This window comes from Natator depressus, chromosome 12 (genome assembly GCF_965152275.1).
Source record: "Natator depressus isolate rNatDep1 chromosome 12, rNatDep2.hap1, whole genome shotgun sequence".
In the NCBI taxonomy this organism is placed as follows: domain Eukaryota; kingdom Metazoa; phylum Chordata; order Testudines; family Cheloniidae; genus Natator; species Natator depressus.
Window position 1 is genome coordinate 32,793,435 of NC_134245.1, and position 13,124 is coordinate 32,806,558.

At 43.5% G+C, this 13,124-nt stretch overlaps 1 protein-coding gene across 1 annotated transcript; it reads right to left on the reverse strand.

Moving 5' to 3' along the window:
• Positions 1 to 1,443: 1,443 nt before the first annotated feature.
• GCSH (glycine cleavage system protein H) lies at positions 1,444 to 12,764 on the reverse strand. Its single transcript, XM_074968826.1, has 5 exons — positions 12,609 to 12,764; positions 9,098 to 9,177; positions 7,629 to 7,692; positions 2,983 to 3,114; positions 1,444 to 1,670 (listed from the first exon to the last, which is right to left on the reverse strand). Exons 1-5 carry the CDS (start codon positions 12,745 to 12,747, stop codon positions 1,573 to 1,575), a joined length of 513 nt encoding a protein of 170 aa, XP_074824927.1. The 5' UTR covers positions 12,748 to 12,764; the 3' UTR covers positions 1,444 to 1,572.
• Between the last annotated feature and the right edge of the window lie 360 nt (positions 12,765 to 13,124).

Here is a 13,124-nt window from a genome sequence, read left to right on the forward strand (position 1 = left end):
CCCGGGATATTCTGACATGGCAAATTAAAACTTGTAGGGAACATAATATGTTTCACAGCCTACTTATATTAGGCTCAGGCTGCACAACTCTTGTCATTCTCAGCCATCTTGCAGTACTGGCTATAACAAGTGGTACTACTGCAGTTGAACACATTTTAAATGGTTATTAATTCCCTTTATGATGGCACTCCCTACCCAGTTTCCAAAAGCTTGACATTTGTGTAGTGAAGAAAAGCCACTTGGATACAGAAGAGGATGTCACACATGATCCTGAACATTCACATAGGATCACAGCAACCATTTCCCAATTGGGTCACATTCAATAACCTGCTGTTTCCTAACCATCAGTTGATAGCATTTACTTCTATTAAAAATCATGTTAAAGTTCAGTTTCTTCCTGCACAAGGGTTAGAGAAAAAACAGTGAAATCCAAACAGCTCTAGAACTCATATGAAGAGCGACATATATAGGTAATGTCCTTCAATCAAATTGTGCTTGTATCCTTTTCTCATCTCCCAAATTAAACGTTTCAACAGGAGACTACCATTCATTCACATCACTTCCATTTATCCCATCCCCCTTGCAATCCTAAAGCAAGTTGTTTTTTTTTTTTCAGTACACTGGACTTATCCTTCAGTTTGTATACATAATAGGCACAGCTGGCCTCTCATCGAAACTTCAGGTCCTCTTCACCCATCAATGAACCGATCATGGTTTTGCCTGAGAAGGGCATAAGATTGTGTTAAAGCATTAGAGAGGGCTGTATTTCTATCACGTATGTGTCACAATGAGATATTAGTCATTCTAGCATGCAAATGCATAGTTAGAATATACAGATCCAGAGCCTTTGAAGGGTTACATGTATTTTGAGTCCCAAGTTGTGCAAGTGGTAGGTTAATCTTGCAAGTTCCAAACGGGATAACCAACTTTATATAAAATATGTAAAATGGGTTATGGTACAAAACAACAGCAAACATAAATGGTAAAGTCATTTTTTTTTATTTTCTGTTATCTAGTCTTCTGCAAGGCTGTAGCCTTATCTGTAGAAAATCTTAATTAAAACTAAACTTTTTAAAGATTATATTGTTATGCACACTTGAAACCTGATGCAACTCTTCTATCACAACACCCTGTTAGCTATGTAAATGTATTTGGACAACTAACTACGGTGCTGAAAAAAGCAACACAGTTACCATGCTGCTGTTAAGACTGTTGCATATTGCAATGCTACGCTTTAAGTGTGTATTTTTACAAACTAAATTTATTTTACTCTAGATGACATTCCAAACTTTGAAAATTACATAATTAAGTTTAGTAGGCTAAAAAAATCACTAGCAAAAGGGAGCAAATGTTAAGCATTTTTTTTTTCCTATCTGCAATCTCTTATTGTCACAGGATTGATCTTTAGTACAACAGGATTCAGAGGCAGCATATTTGTCTTGAAATGTTATCCAAAATTTCTGGAATATGCAATTTTTTCAAGCTGCCCACTGTCAGACCTTCTGTACACCACTAATCTATGAAACTACGCTGAAGTAAGTGTTTTATAGTGGTTTATTTTAGTGTTCCAGGTCAGTCCTCAATGGATTTTATAAATTTCTCATATGCGTCCTCATTCATCAGTTCATTAAGTTCTGAAGGGTTGTCCACAGTCATCTTGATAAGCCAACCTGTAAGAAAGAAATTAAATTACATTTTAAAAAAAATTAACTAGACCTATTAAAATAAAGGCATCTAAATCCAAACATTAAGGAAATAATTTTTTAAGTTCACCCCCATGTACCTACAGCTCTTTAAAACTGTAGTGGACTCAAGGGCTTGGTCGTCTAGTACGGGCAAAACAGTTTTCAGATGCTTTTAAGTTCTGTTAAATTTAAAGGAGGAAATATAACCACTCTAAATATGTTTTCCTTTGCTATTTAAAAGGAGGTTTAAACTCAACCACAGTATATTTAGCTCTGAAGATTTCTGGAAGCTGTAAGCAACATGTCAATTTCCTAGTGAAGACAGGACTAAAATGTTTAACAATTTCATACTATGGGGTTTATTGGAACTGGAGATATTCAGAGACATGAGGCATGTCTACACTACAAACTTAAGTAGACCTATGTTAGGTGGACTTACAGCCACTGCAGTAGTTACTGCGATTGACAGAAGGAGGGTAGTGTGGACATAAACAGTGGTGTGCGTCCTCACCAGAAGCATTTCTGCTGACTTAAGAAGGGCAGTGGGGGGAGCTCAGAGCCCGGGATCTCAGCTCTGAGCAGAGCTCTCCTCTGGGAGCCCAGGTACTGCCCAAGCTCTCAGCTCTGCTCCCTGCAGGGAGCCCAGGGCTCTCAACTCCCCAGCCCCTGCCGGAAGCCAGGCTGCCACCCAAACTCTCAGCTCCGTGCGGGTAGTGGGCTCAGCTCAGGAGCCCGCTGCCCCCCTGGCTCCCCACTCTCCTGGGGGGAGTCCTAGGTTGCTGCCCGGCTCGGAGTGGGGGGGAGGGGAGCCCAGGCTCTAGCTGGAGACCTCCACCCGCCCTGGAGCGACAGCCTAATCCGGGCATAGGGTTCATAGTAGGGAGCTTTCCAGCCTCTCTGGTCGATTTCACGACCCCAGCAGGAAGCTGTGAAATTGACAAGAATGATAGCCAACAACTGATGTAAGTAACGCAGTGTCTACACGGACACTGTGTCACCCTAACTACACCAACATAAGCCTCTCATGGAGGTGGAGTTATGTCAGTGTAGTAAGGCACTTACATCAAGCAGGAGCAAAGCGGTAGAGTAGACACTGACATAATTAGGTCGACATACGCTGCCTTATGTTGATTTAACTCTGTAGTGTGGACCAGGCCATGTTCCCTCCATGTCGTTTTTAGCTTCCAAATAATTTGAGATACGGACAACAGAAGATCTGCTTGTGATAGAAACACCATCTGGATCTTAATCAGAGAAGTGCCCTTTACTCCTTGAAAGTGAAACAATAGCTTCTTACCATCTTCATAACAAGATTTATTGACAAGTCCTGGATTATCTGCAAGGGTGGTGTTAATTTCAGTTACTTCTCCCGTGAGAGGAGAATAGAGTTCACTAGCAGCCTTCACACTTTCCAGAGCACCAAACTCATCTGAAATACAGGATTGTGTTCATTAAAAAAAAAAAAAGGCATTGATGATTTACTTTTGTAAATAAAGGTTTTAAAGATGACCCAGCCCCAATAAGTCTCTGGAAACGAAACAAGAAAGAAAGGATGAGACTTTCAGACAGGCTGAAGATAAGGTCCTGATTTCATTACAACGACTAGAGGCTTCAAGTTTGAAATTTCTTTTTGCACTATGTACTCTGGATGAAACGGCAGTCGAGGGATAACACTACCTGCTACTGCACAAAGGATGGGAATTTGTCACTTAGCTCATCCTGCGGGCTGGTGCCTTGCTTACAATTAGGCTTGGAAGAATTCAATTTTTATCCGTAAATGTCAGTAAATATTGATTTCATTGCACACAAACAAAAAATATTTTCGTCGATAACTGAAAGGTACAGATAGGCCAGGTAAGACCAATGCTGCTTGAGAGCTTATTAGAATTTGATTTAAGGCTATCTACTGTCATTAAATAGCTACCTCTGACCCACCACCCATAATTTTCTGCAATTTTACATTTAAATTGATACAACATAAACCTTCAAACCCAGAATTTTGTGTAATTGTGCAAAACTGAATAGATCAAAATAAGCAAGTGTTTAAACATCAATATTATCTGTCAAATATAAAAAAAAAATTTGAATTCTGCCAAGCCTACTTCCAATGCTTTACAGCAAAACTTCTGACCAGCAAAGAGGGGCTAGGCACCAGGAGCCACATCCAGCCCTTTGCTGCACAGTATAAATATCCATTCTGAGTAGCTGCTAACTAGCCTTTACCTCAACAAATCTGCCTGTGAAGTAGTCAAAGCACTAGTCTCCTAACTCTGAATTCCCACGATGCTGAGGCCTTGTCTACACTACAAAGTTTGGTTGGCAAAAGCTGCCTTTTGCCAACAAAACAGGTGAGGTGTTCGCACACACAGCTACTTTTGGTGGCAAAACTCTGCTGTTTTGCAGACAAAACCAAATCACCTCAACGAGAGGCATAAAGCTTTTTGTGGAAAAGTTAAAGTGACAAAGCCTCGGTGTAGAAACTGCTGTCTGTTTTGTCCACAGAACCGGCTTCCACCAGTATCCCACAATGCTGTGACGGCTCTACTCACTGTGTCGATCTCTGCTGCCCTGCAGGCAGGTGCCCCTCCCCTTTCAAAGCTCTGGGTATCTGACAGCTGAGCATGCTGCTCTGGGAATGGAGAGCAGATCATTACCGTGGAATGCTCCTGTTCCGTCCTGCAGTAGGAACACAGGGGCCTGCTGTGGGGAGTGGGGAGTGGGCAGTGGGACTGCTGTGCTGCTTTGACATTTCTCAGCACATTTCTCACAGAGTTGCTCAGGATGCCGCTCCCAGCAGCTGAGACGGCTGCGAGGAGGGAATCTCAAAACCATAGGCAGGCAGAGCGGGCTGCTTGGGGGGAAACTGCTGTGCCGAGCAGAGCCAGGTGCTGACGGACGTGGGGGTCATCTCCTTCCCCCTGCCTCAGGATAAGTTGGTCAGTCTGCTGTCTCCCCATCCCAGACACACCACTTTCCTCTCCCCAACACTTCAGTTGAAAAAGCAGCTGATAATCTACTAGGATGCCCCTGGAACCATGGGATTGAGAAACCTGCATCATGTGACACTGTCCCTGCCCCATGAGGCATTGCAAACCCTTCCCAAAGCACCCTGCGGCCACTGGCAGAGTAAATAGCTACCACAGTGCACTGATCTCTGTATCGATGCAAGAGCTGCTACGCTACTGTGGATGCATTCTGCCAACACAAGGAGCAGTGCTGATATGCAACAGCAGTTTTAATTAAGGCAGCATAACTTTTGCTGACAAAACTTGGTAGTGTAGACAAGGCCTAAGAGTGCACATTTTCAGAAACACCATCAGGAGCTAATGTACATGCACTGGGAGAAGAACAAATGCCTTAGTATTCAGAATCAGGAAGCGGGACCATTGAATTGCTCACCCCCTTCTCCTTATTTTTTATATAGTTATTAAAATGGCAGATGGGACAATGCTACTGAAAGCAGCCATAAACTGTAATGAAATGAGAAACAGTCTGGAGAAACATGGAATTGTCAGAACCGCAGGTTGGTATGAGCACAGAATGAAATGGGTCCGGGAATTTGGAATTAGATGTGCACGGTGCAGAATCAGCATTAGAAGTGGTGAAGCAGACAGGAACTAGGAGGAATGAATTTTCTCACTATAAAGTAAAACAAAAATTTTGAGTTTGTTAATTAGAACCCAAAAGCAAAGGGCCTTTCTCCAACATTTACCATTCAAGCCTTGTGTAGACGATGTGGCTAAATAATCTGCTGGGGACATTTTACACTACAAGGATTTCAGAATAGAGGTCCTGCTGCTTTACCTATTTTGTCATCTTGTTTTGCAATTTCCTGCATCTGTAGTCCAGGTGGATTATTTATGTCTCTAAGCAAGAATGATTTCTGGAACACATACCAGAACATCAGCACTCCTCATGAAAACAAAGGAAAAGCCTCCTTCTGCTTGCTAACACTCACTCTTTTGTAGTGATTTACAAGTTATGACACTCTTAATAATTTAATACATAATTAAATTACTGACAAGTAGCATGAGCCAAGCATGGAACTGGAAGTTGGAAACTATCAAATTCTAATTCCAGCTCTGGTAACTTGCCATAGGGGTCAAGGTTTGTACAAAGCTTTGAATTTGTAAAGCACCACATCAGCTGCTGTGTTCCTATACCGGAAACCTACTGACCGCTATTCTTACCTACATGCCTCCAGCTTCCATCCTACACACCACACGATCCATTGTCTACAGCCAAGCTCTAAGATACAACCGCATTTGCTCCAATTCCTCAGACAGAGACAAACACCTACAAGATCTCTATCAAGCTTTCTTAAAACTACAATACCCTGCTGAAGTGAAAAAACAGATTGACAGAGCCAGAAGAGTACCCAGAAGTCACCTACTACAGGACAGGCCCAACAAAGAAAATAACAGAATGCCACTAGCCGTCACCTTCAGCCCCCAACTAAAACCTCTCCAGCGCATCATCAAAGATCTACAACCTATCCTGAAAAATGATCCCTCACTCTCACAGATCTTGGGAGACGGACCAGTCCTTGCTTACAGACAGCCCCCCAACCTGAAGCAAATACTTTCCAGCAACCACACACCACACAACAAAAACACTAACCCAGGAACCTATCCTTGCAACAAAGCCCGATGCCAACTCTGTCCACATATTTATTCAAGCGACACCATCATAAGACCTAATCACATTAGCCACACCACCAAGGGCTCGTTCACCTGCACATCTACCAATGATATATGCCATCATGTGCCAGCAATGCCCCTCTGCCATGTACATTGGCCAAACCAGACAGTCGCTACACAAGAATAAATGGACACAAATCTGACATCAGGAATCATAACATTCAAAAACCGGTAGGAGAACACTTCATCCTCTCTGGTCACTCAGTAAAAGAATTAAGAGTGGCAATTCTGCAACAGAAAAGTTTCAAAAACAGATTCCAACAAGAAACTGCTGAGCTTGAATTAATATGCAGACTAGATACCAATAACTTGGGTTTGAATAGAGACTGGGAGTGGCTGGGTCATTACACATATTGAATCTATTTCCCCATGTTAAGTATCCTCACACCTTCTTGTCAACTGTCTAAATTGGCCGTCTTGATTATCACTATAAAAGTTTTTTTCTCCTGCTGATAATAGCTCATCTTAATTAATTAGCCGATTACAGTTTGTATGGCAACTTCTCCCTTCTCTGTATGTACGTCTGTCTGTATCTCTTCTTACTATATGTTCCATTCTATGCATCCGATGAAGTGGGCTGTAGCCCACGAAAGCTTATGCTCTAATAAATTTGTTAGTCTCTGAGGTGCCACAAGTCCTCCTGTTCTTTTTGCAGATACAGACTAAAACGGCTGCTACTCTGAAACTTGCAAAACAGTAACAAATAAGCCACTTAGAAGCACCGGCAGGTTGTCAAGTCACAGTATGGAAAATTGTACAGTTTTAAAAGTTTATTGTAGCAATGCTATTTAAATTTGTATAATTAAAGATTTAAGCAAACATTTAAATTAAACAACTGGTTTTAAGGTTTCAGAGTAGCAGCCATGTTAGTCTGTATCTGCAAAAAGAACACAAGTACTCCTGTTCTTTTAACTGGTTTTAAGTGTCTCTTTACAATTTTAAACGCAGGTTCTCCCATTAAGCAAGATCTGAGAACTCTATTTGCTCTGTTCTAACATTCAGAGTTTAGAAATAAGGCCTTTAGCCCTCTTAAAAATGTGAGCAATCCATATTTTACATCCAACAAGTAAGCAACCATATAAATGAAATTAAATTTTACAGGATCGAGGGTAACATCAAACAAACAATGTTCAACTATATGAAAAACAAGAAGAATTGAGGAAGTGGCATAACGTTAGTTTATATTAAAACCCAAGACAATCATTATAGCAATAGTTTAACAACTTAAAATACAAATACTTACCCTGTTTGTTCAACTTTGTCCCAATTTCCGGAAGACTACAATAAACGATGTCTCCTAATGCTTCCTAAAAACAAACCAAATGCATCAGGAATATATACTAGTAAAGGCTAAGTGAGCATGTGGGGGAAGGATTTAAGGTTGTAACTACACAACTGATTAGACTAAAATTATATTCCTCTGCTTAATGTTGGTGCCCATCCCACTCAAAGTCTGCACACTTAACAGGAATCATGTTTTCTGATAAACAACTTGCAAACTACTTAGCTTCTCATGCCCTCTAAATTGCAAGATGTGTTCATATATTAGGGTTTTAATAAGCTTAAGGCTCTGTTGTGAGTCCATGAGAAAGAAATCATTCCTCCAGGCACGATGTGACAGAACTCTTGTTGATCTTTATAGAACCAAAATGGGTCCTAACAGCAAAACTCCCAGTGATGTCAGGGAACTAAGGTTTGACCCTCAAAGCATGAAACATTTACTGTTTGTGTCATTTGAAAGACCATGCAATATCTGACTCCTAATCTTTCCAATGCAGACAATTTACATATTGAGTACTATGTACTAGGCATCAGCTGTCTGGTTTTGGGCCATTTCAGTGACTGGGATTTATGCCATTGAGTTCAACAGGAGCAGGGTCAAGCCCTTTAAGACCCAAATTTAACTCTACCCCACATAAGCCTTGGGATCTTTTATAATAACATATGTTATTTACACATTCAGAAAGCTGAAATTACCAAAAGGCTATTTATCCTAAAGAACAATAATCCCACTACAGTCAAAGCTTCTGACATTGTCCCGTATATTGTACATCAATGTCCCATGTTTGGTTGTTAGCAGGTTTAGGCATGTGTCTTTGGATTTTTTGTTTCATTTTTAATGCACATCTTTAACTAGCATCCTATTAGCCAGTCATAACAGGGACTAAAGTTAGAAAAATACCCCTGACCAAGGATTTGAAAGCTAATAGTCCAATCTCTTTGGTAAGCATCACAGATGAGGATGCTAATGACTATCACACACATTAGACTCTCTCTGCACCAAATTCTACTCCTATTCAAAACTCCACTTAAATCAAAGGGGTAAAATTAAGAGCAGAATTTGACCTAAACATGCACAATGCAATAGTTTCCTTATGCAGTCTAGTGTTCCTATAAAGAAAGTAAAAAACAAGATTAAAACAGTAAGAGTAATAAATCTGATTTGCCATTGTTCTGATTTAACAACTAAGATGTTCATCAAGTCTAAGTCAATCCAATGGAGAACTAACATGATCAAAAAATTATCCACAAATGTTAATATGGCATAAAGTGCTTTAGAAATAGTTTGAGATCTAAATCCATAATATGCTTCAGTGTACAGTATATGCAATAACAATAATAAAAGGACACAGTAACAACCCAAAGATCAAGGACAAGAGCAAGAATTACAAGTAAATATTGAAGGACACCCCCCTTCCCCCAAATCAATACCTGTGCAAAATTGCTGATTCCTACTGTCCCAATACCATTTTCAACTGATATCCACTCGTGCTTGTCTGTGAATTTGCGGGCTAAAATGAAACAGACTTGATATTTCAGAAAAAATTGACATTTTACTTTTATAAATACTCTAATATACTGGAAGTTCTAAACACTTTTCTCTTGAGTTTGGCTTTGAACAGTATTGTTCAACTATGGTGTGGATGTGTGGGGCGCTTTTTGAAGGTTCTGATATTATGCTTTATATTAACACAGACCACATGTGAGGTGTTGAAATGTGCATCAGAATCACATCATTTACCAGTAGATGCCAAAAATATATAAATAGCAAGTGTGAATTGCAAAAGCATTAACATTTAGATCCATTTAAAGAAAAAAAAAAGACTGCCTGATTTACACAGTAGGGGGCTGATAATAGATGGCAAAATCTGGCCCTGAATAATCTAAATATGCCATAGGAAACCACATTTAAACCTACCACTCGAAGCGTGCAGCATGAACCACCACCCAATGGGATTTAGTTGAAAAAAAGATTGTTTGTATTATTAATTAAAATGACAGTTTAAGAATTTTATTCATTGTTATGTGTGTCTAATACAACTTTAAAAAGGTTTTTCCCTCAAATTCAAAATTGTTTAATTAAGCCAATTCTCCACATTATTCCCACTAAAGCCAGCCCTAATGACATTTCTGTAATACTGGAACTTTCACAGTGCCCCATGCATTGCACTATATTTTAACTTTCTTAGATGACATGGAGATGTCATGCTATCCCTTTGCAGAAAAACTATTTCAGCTTGCAGAAACTCAACCATAATGGTTTTTAAGTACATTTATTTTTCACTTATTCATTATTGCAACAATTCACACTTTGTTTTAAAAAATGGAAATAAGATCACTGAATCCCCCAAACTGTCCATATTTTACTGAATGCATTTCATTCTGCAAATCCAGATAAGAGGCCTGATTTTGCACCCTATGCTCATTACAGTTAATCAGACTACTCATGCAAGTACGGATTACCCACAGGAATAAAGGTTGCAGGATCAATTTCAGGGACATTTATATAATTGTTGTGCAACTACTGCCAGATCACCAAAGAATTGTATTCTTAAGAGACAATTATATATATGACCCAGTTAAAGTTTGATCACTTCACAGCAATTCTCACTCATACTTCTGCATGTATTCTAATCACATTTCTACAAATACTACTCTGATTATCTCCAGAGTGCGCCATTTTCCATGCTGATGTTCCAGATGCCCTACCTCCTCATACTTAATTCTCCCTCTTGGAATCCCATTTGAAGACATCTCTTCTCCATGACTTTTAATCCCTAACCTCTTCTTAACAAACAGGTCCACAATCCTATTCCTTAAACTTCCAGTCTGCTCCTTTTCCCCTCTACTCCTCCATTCCTAACCCCCCCCCCCCCCACGGTTCCCCATTCCCAGCCAATGGGAACTGTGGGGGGCGGTGCCTGGAGGCAGGGCCAGGGCAACACACAGATCCCTGTGGCCGCCCTCACACCCGCCCGCCTGCCACCAGGTTCCGGCCGCTTCCTGGAGTGGCACGGGGGCAGGGTAGGCAGGCGGGGAGCCTGCCCTGACCCCGGTGCGCGCTAGGCCGGAGCCCGCCCCCCAAACCCCTCCTGCAGCCCAACCCCCTGCCACACCCCACACCCGTCCTGCACCCTGACCCCCTGCCCTGAGGGGGGACAGCAGGGGAGGGGCCCGGGGCTAGCCTCCCTGGCTGGGAGCTCAAGGGCCGGGCAGGACATTTGCCCACCTCTGCCTTGAACTATAAGCCTGCTTCTGATTAAGAACTTCATGGGTAATATGCTGTTTGCCAGAAATCTTTTTTAGCATGGTAAATCAAGTCAAAAGGAGAAACATATCCCACTATTTTGTCTTACAGGATAAAGTACCTATCCTACATTAGGCACAAGTGGAGTAAGTCAGAGTGCTGCAGGCCCAGTTTTGCACCGGTGCAGCACATCTATACTAGGCGTTCATATCAGTGTATAGCATAGCTACATCAGTATAATTACATTGGTCCAAGTTCCCTAATGTAGACAGGGTTCAGGGTCCTGATCCTGCAAGTAGCTCTATACAAGTGGACTCCTGTGCCCTTGTGAATGTGCCTGCATAAAGCTCATTCAGTCCTAAATTCATATACTCCATTGAGAGGCAAGCTGAGTGATTCATTCACCTTAAACTTGTAATCACACTAGCTGGTGCATCATCAAAACTTCACCTGTTGACACCTGCTAGATGACTAAGGATCTACACTGAATAAGAGTTGCAGGATCAGCACCTAATCTGTCATCTTTTCCTATACGTATACGACAGCTATCAGTGAATATGTAACAATGGTCAGTTCCTGTGTCTACAGAAAAGCCTGCCAATGCCTTCTTTTAGATCAGGTAAACATTTAAACTTCTATTGTATCACACTACGCATAGTAAAGTAAAACCATCTAAGGCCTCGTACACAGTAGCAAATTTCTCTACCCCCTAACATCAACGGGAAGCACCACATGGTCACTTGGGTAGCAATGCTAACGAGTGGTCGGATTATGCCATAGTGATGAAAGTGGCTGCACCATGTCTACCTAGTGCTTATACCTGTAGTAGCCCCACTGAAGCATTACCTATTGATAAAAACAGGTGAGACGTTTGGTATTGCAGAGAAGGCATCTGTGACCAAAATAATGGGTCACTGTCCATTTTGCAAAAGGTGATGTACTGTTTTTAAGCCAGGCTATATACAGTGGAACATGATTTACTAACTTGACTCCAAACCCACTTTGTGTGTCACTAAAAATTACGTCTTTAAAAATGTGTGATTTTTAGGCATAAATCCCCTTTTCCGCAGATTAATGACTCAGGCAGATTTATAGCTTTCAGAGGGTGGGAATGAGAGTCTGGCGTTCTGGATTAGACGCCCCGCTTTGCAAGTGATCTGCTATGCCATTTAGAACAAGACCCTTCCCCTTTCCTCGAAGCCATGGCTGTCAACCGGGGGTCCACGGACTACGCCGGAGATTTCCAAACGGGTCCGCACCTCCATCTGAAAACTTCCCAGGGGTTCACAAAGGAAAAAAGGCTGAAAACCACTGCGGTCACCGGTAAGCCTTGCTCTCCCGAGAAGTCAAACACTACTGTAGGACACGGCTTCCTGCCCACACGCTAACGGGTCCATGCACCCCACACTCCACACAGCAGCTCCCACTCCCGCGCGCACCAAGCCCCGCGCCCTAACGCCAGCCCCGCAGCTCGCGTGAACCAGCCCCGCCCAGGCACGCGGAGGCCCCCTCGCGCCTGCCCCAACACGCACCCCCGACTAGCAGGCCCCCGCGCACTCGCCCCGGGGCCCCCCAGGCAGCCCGCGTGCACCGGCCCAGCGTGCACCGGGGCCCCTGCCCGGCCTCCCGCCCTGTGGGCCCGGCCGCAGCTCGCCCTCGCCGCTCCCATCCCCGGCTGCCCGAGGCCGGACTCACCCGAGCACAGCAGCGCGCTGGTGCCCAGACTCCGGGCCGAGGCTGCCTGCGGCCAGCCCGTCCGGGGCGCGATGACGGGCCCGGGGCAGCGCGGAACCAGGCTGGCCCCAAGCCTCCGCAGCGCTCGCAACGCCGCCATTGCCGCCCCGAGCCGCGGCGCCCGCCGGCCCCGCAGAGTCCCGAGACGCGCTGAGCCTGACCCGGCGGGCGGAGCCGAGGGCGGGACGAACCGACGCGATCCGCCCTGGGGGTACGTCTGGGGAAGGGCGGGGCGTGTTGGAGGGAGGGGTGGGGCTGGGGGCGGGACAGAACTGGGGAGTGGGTGTGAGAGGGGCGCGGGGATGTGATAGGAGAGGGGTGTGGGGGGCTGTGGGAGAAAGACAGAACTGGGGAGTGGGTGTGAGGGGGCTGTGAGAGGGGGGTTAGGGGAGGGGGGCTGTGAGAGAGGGAGGGTGTGGGGGGAGGACAGAACTGGGGAGTGGGTGTGAGAGGGGGCAGGAGGCTGTGATGGGAGAA

Excerpts from the sequence above, each read along its gene's own strand:
- GCSH (XM_074968826.1), bottom strand. The coding sequence starts at position 12,747 with ATGGCGGCGTTGCGAGCGCTGCGGAGGCTTGGGGCCAGCCTGGTTCCG. Across the intron at positions 3,115-7,628 it reads GACAAAGTTGAACAAACAGG|ATGAGTTTGGTGCTCTGGAA; the intron begins GTAAGTATTTGT and ends CCTGTATTTCAG. Across the intron at positions 1,671-2,982 it reads TAAATCTTGTTATGAAGATG|GTTGGCTTATCAAGATGACT; the intron begins GTAAGAAGCTAT and ends TCTTTCTTACAG.